At 46.1% G+C, this 12829-nt stretch overlaps 1 protein-coding gene across 2 annotated transcripts in view; it reads left to right on the forward strand.

Annotated features, from left to right (window-relative positions):
- The first annotated feature begins 1359 nt into the window (after nucleotides 1–1359).
- RNF38 (ring finger protein 38) overlaps nucleotides 1360–12829 on the forward strand; it is an 81183-nt gene continuing 69713 nt past the window's right edge. For both annotated transcript variants that reach the window (XM_083593361.1, XM_083593360.1), the window contains exon 1: nucleotides 1360–2120. In XM_083593361.1, the coding sequence (XP_083449487.1) occupies nucleotides 1580–2120 (541 nt within the window). In that variant the 5' untranslated portion in view covers nucleotides 1360–1579. The remainder of the gene's footprint in view (nucleotides 2121–12829) is intronic.

Here is a 12829-nt window from a genome sequence, read left to right on the forward strand (position 1 = left end):
GGAGAGAGGCGCTCGGTTTGTTCCCCTTCTCTGCCTTACAGTACTTTCGGCACAAACTCGGGGTTTTATAATCCGAATTAATTAATCCGGAGCAAGTACCGCCGCTTGGTTCCGTTTACACACTCGCAAACGTGACTGTCTTCACTCCACCCATACTTCTCCGTTGAGAGTGAGAAATATCCGCTCTTGCAGCAACCCTGATGATGCACCGGGATGAGTAAAAGGGCGTTAAGGGCCACCACAGACCCGGTCCGGGCAGGTGATGCGGAGTGTGCGCCCTTAGTGGTTATTGGCAGAGTTACAGGGCTGAATAAGTCACCCTTGCCCAGTCCTCACACAGCATCTGGAGCTGGGAAACAGACTCTGCACTGCAGGGTTAGCTTTGTGGATGTAGGAAGCCCCTATAACAGCCAGATCCAGCCTCTTTTGCCACCTAGAACCCTTTAAGGTCTGGAGCTGCTAGTTCGCTCGGATGCAGTTGCGACGAAGAAGAGGTGCGGAAGAAAGGAAAATCGGGAGGAGGTCGAAAAGGCGGCTATTTCCATAGGAAGGGGAACTGGCACAATCGATCACCGTCTCTGCATGAGTCCCTGTTCTGATACAGTTCTGCAAACACGCCGTTTCCTGTTTCTGGCCGATCCAAGCAGACGGGGCTGGTCCCGAAGTGAGAAAGAAAAGAAATAAGAAAAGCTTGCTGAACCCCCCCCCCCATTGCATAGTTTACGCGGCGCATTTCAGGCCGGCGTCAGCGGAGCTGGGAGGGAGGGAGAAACGGCCAACGCAGGGAGTTTCTCATTCGGGGTCTGCAGTAGCAGAGGCGAGAAACTTCTTTTCCCAGGGACCCGGGATACAAAAAGGAGACGACGGCACAAAGGCAGATCCCGATATTATTTCTTGCAAACGGGCGCGCACGCTCTCCGCTCTCCGCCGCCTCCCAGCACCACACCGGATGCGAACCGGGAGTGGATTTCGCCGCTGTCCCGCCAGTATTTTGGAGAGGAGGGCCCAAGGGTGTGTGTGTGCGCGTGTTTAGAAATCCGCTGCGTGGATGCCCTTCGCTTTCCCTCCCCCTGACGGCGTGCTGCTGCTGCTGCTGCTTTTGCAAAGAGGCGGTGCTGAATGCGAGCAGCAGCTGCGTTTCCTGGGGAGATCGGCTACCTTTGTTTTTCTCTTGCACCGAATTACACCCCCACGAGGAACACGCTCGTGGGCCGGGCGTGGAGGAAGCAGTGGGGGGGGTGCAAGCGAGGGGCAGCTGCCGCTTCTCTCTCTCTTTCTCCTCCCCTCCTCCCTCCCCTCCGCTTCCCTCCTCCCCCCCCCCGGTGTACTTTGCTCGGCTGCTCCTCCTCCTCTTAAGGAAGTTTCCTCCCCCTCTTCTTCTCTTCTCTTCTTCTTCTACGAGCGCCGCCGCCGCTGCACTTCCCCATATTTCGCAGCCTTACCTAACCGCCCGCCCCAACTACTCCCGGGGTGGGGGGGGGGAAGAGAGAGAGAGAGAGAGGGAGGAAGGGCTTTGGCCGGCGGACCCCCCTTTCCTCCAGCGCGGTGGGGCTGAGCCGGGCACCCTGAGCGAGGCCGAATGCCGGTGGCGGCGGCCAACTCGCACCCCCGCGCGGTGCAGCAGCCCGACGCCCGCCCCTTCGCCGCCTCCGTCCGCCTCCGGGACCGGGACCCCGCCAAGCAGCACCAAGGCGCCGAGGAGCGCCCCGAGCCCCACCGCCACGGCCAGGCCGCCGGGGAGGCGGCGGTGGCGAGGGCAGCCGGCGGCAGAACGGCGGCTCCTTCCGGCGCCGCTTCGCCGCCCGCCCTGCTGGCTTTCTCGCCGTCTTCTCCGCCGGGCCCGCCGCCGCCGCCCGAGCCCCCACGGACTCGCTCGCGCTCCCGCTCCGGATTCTTCAGCCTCCTCGCCATGAACGGCGGCGGCGGCGGCGCCACAGCCACGGCAGCTGCCGCCGCCGCCGCCGCGCACTTCCAGCCGCCGCCGCCGCCTCCTCCTCCTGCCCCGCCGCATCTCCATGGGCCGAGCCTGCCCGAGTTGGGCGCCCGCAGTCAAGGCAGAGGGAGCCCCGCCGGACACGGGCACCCCAGGGCCCCGCCGGGAGCCAGGGCGCCCGCGCCAGGTAATGGTGGAGAAGGGCCCACGCGGGGTTTGGGCGAGGGAGTGTGGGGCGCTGGGGGGCGGCCATGTGGGAATGGGGGGGCGGGTGTGGGGAGTAAACATGGGGGGGGTCTCGGGGGGGGGGAGGAAGAGGCCGGCGGCGAAGCGAGGAGGCAGCCTCTGAGGGAACGGGAGGTGACAGGATGTTTGTGAGGTGACTAATAAGTGGGTGCTGAGGTGAATTCCGCGTGAGGCGCCGAGCAAATATTCCAGAAGGCGGGGGCCGGGAACAAAAAACGGGGGGGGGAACACCCCACAAAAAGGGGGAAATGGAGGGAAGGATAAAAATAAAAAAACTTGGGAATGCCTTGGCCCAGCCTTCAACTTAATCCTGTTTACTTGGGAGTTGGAGTCCCACCGAGTTCAATAGGGCGCAACTTCCTCGTGAAGTGCGTTGAGGATGCCCGCCTCGTCCGAAGAGCTCTGGCTCTTCAAAGCCTCCTGGCTTTAAAATGATGCCTTCATTTGCCAGGTGCGGGGTCTTCTAAAGAGAAGCCATAATAAGCCGAGGAAATGATTAAAAGCCAGAGACAAAGAGTACGAAACAACAACACCCCAACCACCAAAAGCACCCCCCCCCCAACAACATGTGTTAGGCAGGATGGAAATGGAAGCTGCTTTTCCTCAGAGGGGTGGGGTGGGGGGCTGAAGGTCCACCCCCACAAAAAAACAGCATTTTGATTTCCCACAAAAGTTGTCCCATTCGGCGCTACTTCTCCTCCATCGCCCCTTCCGCTTCTCAGTGGTGCTTTGCTCTTCCTCTGTGTGTTTGTGGGTCGGTGTTAAGTGTGTTAGTGTGTATTGTCTTTTAAACATGCTGACTTTTTTGTGTGGAGGGGCAGAGAGAGGGGAGAAGGCCTTGGACGTTGGGAGGACTTTTCCTGTGCTTCTGTCGCTTGCCTGTTGGCAACACAGGTGCATCTTCCACTTCTGGGAAAGAGGCTCCTGATTCTTTAGTAATAAACTTGGTGTAGTAGCCTGTGAATTGGTGTGGACGATTGTAGATTGTGTTGTCCCCTGGAATTGGAAGCTGGAAGACTGTCTTTGGAGGGAAATGGCAATAGTGTACATAGGGAGATGGAAAAAAAACACAAGCTGGCTTTGAGTGGGAGGGAGAAAGCTCACAACTAAATAACTTCAACAATTTTGCAGCTGGTGATTTTCAGAACAGCTAAAACTTTTAAGTGCATTGAAGCTAGAAATAATGTGACGAAGTTCAGTGTGGCGTTGAACCTAACAAGATGCTGTGGTGGGAGAAGAGAGAGAGAGGGGAAAAAAACTTTTCACCTTTCACAGATATCAGAATTTGTGACTCTGGAAGACCTGAAATGCCTGCCAAAGAAAACTCTGGACCTGTGGTTCCCAACTTAGGGCACCCCCCAGGGGGGCAGTTTGATTTTTAAGGGGGGCAATTTGGAAACTTCTTTAGACCAAGTTAATGGCCTTTTAGGCTTCCTCCACGTGAATAGGAGTTCACCTTTTTGAATAATAAGAATTTTATGTCACCAGGGGTTAGGGGCATCAGGATTTTAGAGATGCTTAGGTGGGGCATGGCCCAAAAAAAGGTTGGGAACCACTGCTCTAGACCCTAGAACAATCACTGTCACATAACATGCACTATATCATACAATAATGTCCATACCGAGTAGACATCTGTACAGCAAGTATACATGGTATATAATATTTTTTTTTAAGGGAGTATTCTGGGTTTTCTTGGTTCCATAGAAAGAACCATATCATTGACAGGGGAACTTATAGTTGCGAGTGCCCATCTATTTGTAAATTAATTAAAATATTTTTTTTCCCTTTGAGCCTGTGATTGTAATTGCTTTCTTGACTGTTCAAAATCTTATTGGTTCTGCTTTTGACATGAGGTGTTCAAACTGTCCCATGGCTTTAAGAATAATAACTGATACAGTAAGGCAATATTTCCAGGTGTTTTCATGACTAATACCATTTTATGAATTAATAGTTTGGAATAAATTAGAAGTGCCAGAGCTTTAACTCTTCTTGGAAGTCACTCCCTCTGCCCTTGATGATCTTCCTCCTAATTCCACATGTACGTGGGCTGGTTGTGGTTACTCACTAGTGAAGGAAAGGCACTCTACAAGTTGCATTGCTCATATGAGCACTTCTTTAAAAATCAGGTGTCAGGTATCCATGAGTTCAGTATCAGATCAGGCTCTTGAACTACACTGTGATAGGTTCAAGTTTTGTCTAAATTAAGCAACTTTTTCTGGGTGCTGGAGATAATAATTTTCTGCACTGCACCCACTAAGTAATGTAAAAATGATCAATGTATTTTATTAAATGTCAACTTTCACCTCAGTAAGATAATCTTAGATATGATTTGCATTTAAAATAAGAGTTGCTTGTTAATACTTGAGGACATGAATTCTATTGCTCTCCTGAAAATTCACATGTAATAAACCCCCATGAATTTGCGTTTGTGGGGCTGGTATGATCTGAAAGATTCCTGGTCCTGATTTCTTCAGAAACCTGTAAACCTAGTATACTGAGAAAACAGTACTTGTGGGCTGGATATGTATTTATTTCAGCTGGGCAAAATCTTTTTTTTTTTTTTAAATTGTGGTAGCTGAATTTCAGATAACCAAACAAAGTTAAATACATCTTCTTTTATTGAATTGGCTTTGTGCTGAGCAGCTGATACCTGATTTTGAATGTTAGGCCTATGTCCTAATGCAGGCATAGGCAAACTCGGTCCTCCAGATGTTTTGGGACTACAACTCCCGTCATCCCTAGCTAACAGGACCAGTGGTCAGGGATGATGGGAGTTGTAGTCCCAAAATATCCGGAGGGCCGAGTTTGCCTATGCCTGTCTTAGTGTAAGGGATTATTTACAATAGTATTCAATGAGAGATACATCTTTTTCTGTTCAACTTTAAGAACTGCAAATATTTTTAAGAATCTCAATTCTAAACATTCTGGCAGAAGCTTTGTTATTCCATTTTTATTTAATTTGAATACTTTTGAAGTCATTAAATGGAGTAATGTGGAATAAAGAGCAAAATATGTGACATAATTTGTAATGTATAGAGAGCATGCTTCAGTACTAGGTTATTTTTAATGTTTAGCTAAAGTGACTGATGTAGTCCTGGGGCAGAGCCAGTAATGATGGTACATGTAACACTTTCAAATAAAGTGTTAGTTTTACATTGGGCTGTAGTAAGTAATTCAAAATGGTTTCAGTTCTTCTTTTCATTAGAGTTATTTCTTAGACCTGAAAAATTCAGACTTGCATATTTACACCTGCACATGATTACTCAAGAAAACCCACTGAGATGATGGGACTAGTTTCAAGTAAGTGTGCATAGGAATTGTCATAGGAAAACATAAAGCACTCCCGTTACACCTTGGAGACAAGTATTAGACTTTATTGCATTTTATTTTATTTTTAAAAATAAATGGAATAGACTTCCAATTAATGATGTCACTCTAAACCAAGAAGAGGTTAGTTGTAGATGATCAATCCCTCCTTTTTTCACACAACAACAGTGGCTTATCCTCGCATAGTTTCTGGTTGAACTATTGCTTCAATGGAGAGTAAAGCAATTGGGAGTTCATACTTTGGCTGACCTTTGTAGCAAGCCATTGTCATCACTGATACAACCCTTTACCTTCCCCTGTCCTCTCCCTATGTGTGCTCTGCACAATCTTCAAATCTGCTCTGAGGGGTTGGGGGAACCCTCAAGACAAATTTAGGAGGCACATTATTCAGTTTATTCAGTCATTGAATAAACTCGTTATATAAATTTTAAAATCTGTGGTAAGCTTTCAAGTTATCCAGAATTCTTCTTCAGGCAAGATGGTAGACAAAGCAGGGGTTGAAGGTGGGTGGGAGACAAAGGAAAACAAGGTTCAAACATTAGGATGATGTTGTAGCTGTGAGGTTAGCTTGTTCTAAGATTGCAGGCTGGATAAGTCCCTCTCAGGTGCTACAGAAACCAGGTTGCACATGTAAAAAAGCAATGACTGCTACTCATTTCTGAGAAATTAAGGTCTAATTTGTAACCCAGATCAATCCCAAACCTTAAATAGAACACACAGGTTGCTGGGTAGGCAGAGGCCAGAAGTAAAGCGAAACATGGCAGCCTTTAATTTAGCAAAGCCGCTGATTAATTTTGATGTACTAAGTAAAAAAGCCAAGTGAAGCCAAATTGTATAGTATTACCAAGTGCTTTGAGGGGATGTCCTTGGCTGTGCTAAATTAGAGAGACCTTGTGTAACACCTTCTCTGATGAAGAGTTCTAGAGCAACTCAAAAGCTCGCCACACTTTGGTGACATTTTGGTTGGCCCTACTAAAGGCATTGCCCAACTGTGACTGTTGGGTAAGTGAGGTGTCTTTTATCATGCTGGGCTTGGAGAATTTGGGAGAGGAACAAGAGTCTGCAGCTGCATACATCTTACCATTTATTCTGGCTCCAGTGCACTCCCGCTGCTGAGTATACATCTGTATACAAATGTTGTTACTAACAACCCTGTACTGTAGTTCAAAGCTTTCCAAACTGTGTTGTAACACATTAGTGTGTTGGCTGCAGTGTGTCATGCAAACACTCCCCATGTGTCACCAACATGAAAAGTTTAGAAAGCTCTGCTATAGTTTCTTTAGGAATACCGCTGTCTGATGCTTTTTCTCTCAAACCAGCTTCAACCTGGAAGGAAAACTTAAGCCACATTCACTTTGCAGTTAAGCTGAGGTGTGCACATTGGAGACAGCCATTGTGCATGCGTGGATGACAGCTTATGCACAGATGAGTTCTTCATGTTCGGAGGGAGGGGTTGCAGGGCCAAGGAAACCAAACAGGTAACATGCATCGGTGAAGACATCTCCACATCTTCTGTAGTGTGCATATAAATGTGCACATGCAACTTGAAATGCAGCAGGGGAAAACTTATTTCACTGTGTTTTAAGCTGCTAATGTGCACATAGCCTGACTGTCTTGTCCAGCAGAAGCTGAGAGACTCCTCCCTTCTCAGATTTCTGTGATGTGGGGGAAGGGGGAAGGGTCTCTTGCTTTGTGCTGGGTTGCTAGCAGAAGATGATCGTCAGTAAGAGACTTGTGGTCATTGCTGTTGACCACACAAATGGGCCTCTGTAACCATTGCTGTTCCTCCCTACTTTGTTTCTGTGCTGATAAGATGACATAGTGGAGGTTCCATACTCGCTTGTATTGTGTATGAGGATGTAAGTGCTTTTGAAAAGGGTGTTTCAGTGTAGAAGAACTAATTTTTGTAGTTTCGGCTTCTCATGCTGCTGGAATTCCCTCTTCTACACAAGAATTAATAATAAAAAGAGTGTTGTCCTCCACTGCATCTGATGGTATTCCTCCCCCCCCCTCCTTAAATAAACAGGTGGGAATCCTACTTGTGGATTCTCCTGATCAATACTCTCCTAGAAGGACAGACAGACTTTTACACTCCTTTCAAATCACACTGTCTAGCTATTTTAAGCAGCCCAGAGGACACAGTAGTAAACTACTGCTGGTCAAGTACAAACTGTACAGTGATTAAAGCATGCAGTAAACCAGTAGTATAGTTGTAGGTTGAGCATATCTATATGCAGCTGGAAATTGGTATCTTTTGCGGGGGTTATTTTTAAAAATAAAAGATTGAATTATTAGCATTTAAGTTGTGCGTCTTTTTAAAAAATCTGGTTTATGAAATTTAAAAATCTAACGTATTTTAAAGCCTATATTCTTCTAATCTTAATCGGTAATCTTGATCCTTTATCACTCAAATTGAGTTGAAGTCTGCTTTTTCTGTAAAAAAAGAAAAAGAAAACCAGGTTTAAAAAAAGACATCTGAGTCAAACATAAAAATATGACCTAGTTATATGACTGTTATTACTGTGGGCTTTTTCTTGAACCAAAGAACAAGCAAACCATCAAACCTGCTAGGATATGGGATCTAGGAGATGTAATTCTGTATTTCCCTAGGATCATCCACTGGACCCCACCTGGGTGAACTTGTTTTTTCGTTTATGCCTTGTAACTCCCTGAGATCTGCAGTGTGTTCAGTTCTGAATATTTATTACTTTACTAACCAAACAAGGAGGATATTTACTTTTGATTTCATGAAGAAACACTGTTTTGCTCACTAACAACCAGCAGTTTTTGGAAAGTGATAGGCACTCAGTGACCTTGCTTTGTGTCCTGCGTGTGGACAGAGACAACCAAACAGAAATCTTGTCTGTCTGTCTGTCTCTCTCTCACATTGGCCAGGGGTAGCCAATGTAGTGCATGCCAGATAAACTACATTTTTCATCAGCTCCAGCATTGGTCAGGGATGATGGGAGCTGAAGGGTACTATCTAAGCTTAAAATAATTATAGGAATGTCCTCTTATGATGGTTAAGGATGTCTTTATTTACAAATCAGTGTTTTACTATTTTATAGTAGCCAGTTAGTATGCAAGTGTATTCAGGAAATGTATGAACTACAGTTTTACCTGCTACTGGTACATCAGGTACAGCTATTCCTAGTCAGGGATAGCCTGGTCATGGTGATCCATGCTTTCATAACCTCAATTGTTAATTGAGGTTGTTCCAATGCACTGTATGTTCCAATGCACTGTATGTGGTGCTACACGTGAGCTCCAGCTGATGCAAAATGCAGTGGGCAGATTTTTTTAATGGGGACAGGCTATTGCCATCACATAACTGAGGTGCTTAAAAGCTTGCACTGGCTGCTCATATGTTACCACGACAGGTTACAGGTTCTTGTATTTTTACAAGGTTTTTAACAACTCTGGTCCAAGATACCTTAAGGGCCACCTGATCTCTTATATTCCTGCTTGAGCACAAAGAAATTTGGGGGAGTCTCTTGTTTGTGGTCTCCCATGTCTCAGATTCACAGCTTGCAACTACTTTGGAAGTTGAGCATTTAGTGTTGTGCTGGCCTAGTCCTGTGAAAGTCCCACGTGAGATTAGAAAGACACCCACCCTCCTTGCTGAACGTCAGGCACACGACAAAGACTTTCTTCTTCCACCAGGCATATTAATGTAGTGTTTGGCTTAGTGATGCCTTTTTATTCTCCGTGTGGTTTATTTTTACTCTCACTGCTTAGAATTGATAATGATCAAGCGGTATATAAATGCCTTAAATAAATCGTACAGTATGGAGTAATGTCAGAAGGATAACAATATTACAGTAAAGGCAAAATAATTTTGTGGCACGTTATTGTGGCATAAGCTTTTGTGGGCACGAACCACTTCATCAGATACATGGGAGGTGTGATTTAAATTGGTCCATTGTGCTTCCATATTTGGAATGTCACTCTGTAGAGAATAAAAATAACATTGAAAGTAGCCTCAAAATATGCACCTGTCCATATCAAAATGACATAGTTTAACTCTTGGTGGGGTTACACTCCCTCTGAAGTGGGCATGTAGCTTGTGGGTATATTTGGATCCTTTACTGTTGCTCAAGGCTCAGGAGGCCTCAGTGGTGTGGAGTACCTTCCACCAGCTTTTGCTGGTGGCCCAGCTGCCCCCATATCTGGACAGGGATAGCATAACTTAGGTCATCTGGTAACCTCTAGGTTTGATTACTGCAACACGTTATATGTGAGGCTGCCTCTGAAGGTGATTCAGGAACTTCAGCTGGTGCAGATTTGGTGGCTAGGTTGCTCACTGGGGCAAGACAGTTTGAGCATATTACACTAATCCTGGCCCGACGGTACTGGATCCCAGTTAAGTTAGACCAATAAAAAGTGCTGGTTTGGGACTATAAAGCCCTAAATAGCTCAGGAATGCAATACCTCAAGGACCGCCTTTCGCCATATGAACCTATCCTGTGATCATTATCTGAGGCCCTTTTTCTCCACAAGAGGGCTGAATGGTGGTGACACAAGAACAGGCCTTTTCTGCGGTGGTTCCCTGTTTGGAATGCTCTCCCCAGGGAGATGCCATATCTTTAGATGCCAGGTGAAAATGTTTCTCTTCTGTCATGTGTTCAGCTAATTAACATCTTATGTGGAAGGGAGTTTATTGGTTTGGTTTTTTAAAAATGTATGTATTTTTCTGTTGTGAACTGTCCTGGGATCTTTGAATGAAGTGCAGTATACAAATTAAATAATAATAATGATAATAATAATAATAAACTTGGCTCATTGTATGTTACATAAACATTGGAGGGATAGGTGGGCCAAAGGAGTGTCAACATGGTATTTTAAACTGTTGCTCTTTATAATCCCAAATAATTCATTTAGGCTGCAATCCTATGCATAGTTCCCTGGGAGCAAGTGCCTTCCTCCTGAATTTTGAGAAGCTATATCTAAGACTAAACACACACAGGATTGTGATACTTGCAGGGGAACTATAAATATCTGGGGTGTTAGAAAAGTATAATTATGGAGTTTGTGCATTTAGAATTGTTTGGGCCACATCTTCAGAGTGCTCTTTATTTATTGAAATTGGCTATCACCAAAGTACTGGCAAATAGTAAGATGGGACAGTGAATTTCTGTGCTTAATTTTTTTTGGTTTTATCAGCAGTCTTGGCAAACTAGAGTTAAAGTGTTCTGTGAAATTTATTAGTCAAACCTTTTCCCTATTTCCTCACTTTTTAAAATGTAATCTGAGATCACTACGCTTAATACATGATTGAAGTGTCACTGTGGTTCAGTGTTAGAAACTAAGATGAAAGCTAGGAGCTAAATGGCATCTTAAACCTAGGTTATGGGTGCAACAATGGAATGTCCAGGCTCCCTTTTTTATAACAAGAATACAAAGCTGAAAATGAATGAATGGCAGCTAAAATATTAAGTTCATTTTTTACATGGTCTAGTCCTTTCCCTGCCCACGCCCCTAATATTGTTAAAAGGGTCTCTTCTCCAGTCTTCAGAGAGTAGCTGGAAGTGGAGAGGCAGAAAAAGGTCCTCCTTTCCTTCCACTCTGCAGTTTTAATCTGAAATCTTAGGCGCAGTACGGCACCCAGAGCTCAGAAACTGCTTGTGCTAATGAAATTCCCTGTCACAAAATGTGCCTAGAACAATGGGAGTTTCAAGCACTGCTGTGGTTTAGAAATTACCGTATTTTTCCCTCTATAACACGCAGATTTTTTCTCCTAAAAAGGAAGGGGAAATGTCTGTGCGTGTTATTGAGCGAATGTGTGGTCCCTGGAGCCAAATGGCAAAAAAAATCAGGCAAAAATCAAATCGCGCGTCTCGGAGAAGGGAAACCTGAAAAGAGGAAGTGGCTGCTTTCCTGCATTCTGCCTCAGGGTCTTACTGCCCACCCTTCTCTGTTTCCTTGCTGTGTTTGCTCAAACGGAACAAAGAGCAGGGAAAGCCCCTCCCCTCCAGGCAAGCAGAGGGGAAAGCTTGCCTTGTCGTCTCTGTGCTCCGGTGCTGCTGAAAACATGCAGGAGGGAGAGAGAGAGAGAGAGAGAGAGCGCGCGAGCGAGCTGGCTGGCTTGGGTGGGTAGGTGAGGGAAAACTTTTGCCTTCCTTTCCTCCCTCCCGTTATACCCCTCTCCTGCATTCTTAGCCAGCTGCTTCTCTGCACACCCCTCTCGTGCTCCTTGTCCATTCTGTATTTTTCCTTCCTTCCCCACTTAAAATGTGGTTAAAAAGCATGGATCCACATGGATCCTCAGGATCTTTGCATTGGGTCACCCCAAATTCACCATCAGATCACATAGCATGTCCATGGCTACAGCCTGCCCCCCAAAAATCACACACGCACTGTTGCCTGGGGCTGCAATGGTGCAAAAACGTGGTTACAAAGCATGGATCCACATGGATCCTCAGGATCTTTGCATTGGGTCACCCCAAATTCACCATCAGATCACGTAGCATGTCCATGGCTACAGCCTGCCCCCCAAAAATCACACACGCACTGTTGCCTGGGGCTGCAATGGTGCAAAAATGTGGTTAAAAAGCATGGATCCACATGGATCCTCAGGATCTTTGCATTGGGTCACCCCAAATTCACCATCAGATCACATAGCATGTCCATGGCTACAGCCTGCCCCCCAAAAATCACACACGCACTGTTGCCTGGGGCTGCAATGGTGCAAAAATGTGGTTAAAAAGCATGGATCCACATGGATCCTCAGGATCTTTGCATTGGGTCACCCCAAATTCACCATCAGATCACATAGCATGTCCATGGCTACAGCCTGCCCCCCCCCCAAATCACGCACCCACTGTTGCCTGGGGCTGCAATGGTGCAAAAACGTGGTTACAAAACATGGATCCTCAGGATCTTTGCATTGGGTCACCCCAAATTCACCATCAGAGCACATAGCATGTCCATGGCTACAGCCTGCCCCCCCCAAAATCACACACCCACTGTTGCCTGGGGCTGCAATGGTGCAAAAACGTGGTTACAAAGCATGGATCCACAGGGATTCTCAGGATTTTTGCATTGGGTCACCCCAAATTCACCATCAGATCACATGTCTGTGGCCACAGCATGAAGCACAAAAATGATACATCCACTGTTTCATTCAGAATGTTTTTTCCCTTGTTTTCCTCCTCTAAAAACGATGTGCGTGTTATGGTCAGGTGCGTGTTATCGAGCGAAAAATACGGTAGTGTCCCCAGTACTGACTAGGCAAATCTGGATTCAATTCCTGTTCATGAATCTTCTGGATTGCCTTGAGTAAGTCATTCTGTCATCCTTGGTATATCTATGGAAACGGTATTG

Source organism: Podarcis filfolensis (genome assembly GCF_964270895.1).
Source record: "Podarcis filfolensis genome assembly, chromosome: 17".
Classification (NCBI taxonomy): domain Eukaryota; kingdom Metazoa; phylum Chordata; class Lepidosauria; order Squamata; family Lacertidae; genus Podarcis; species Podarcis filfolensis.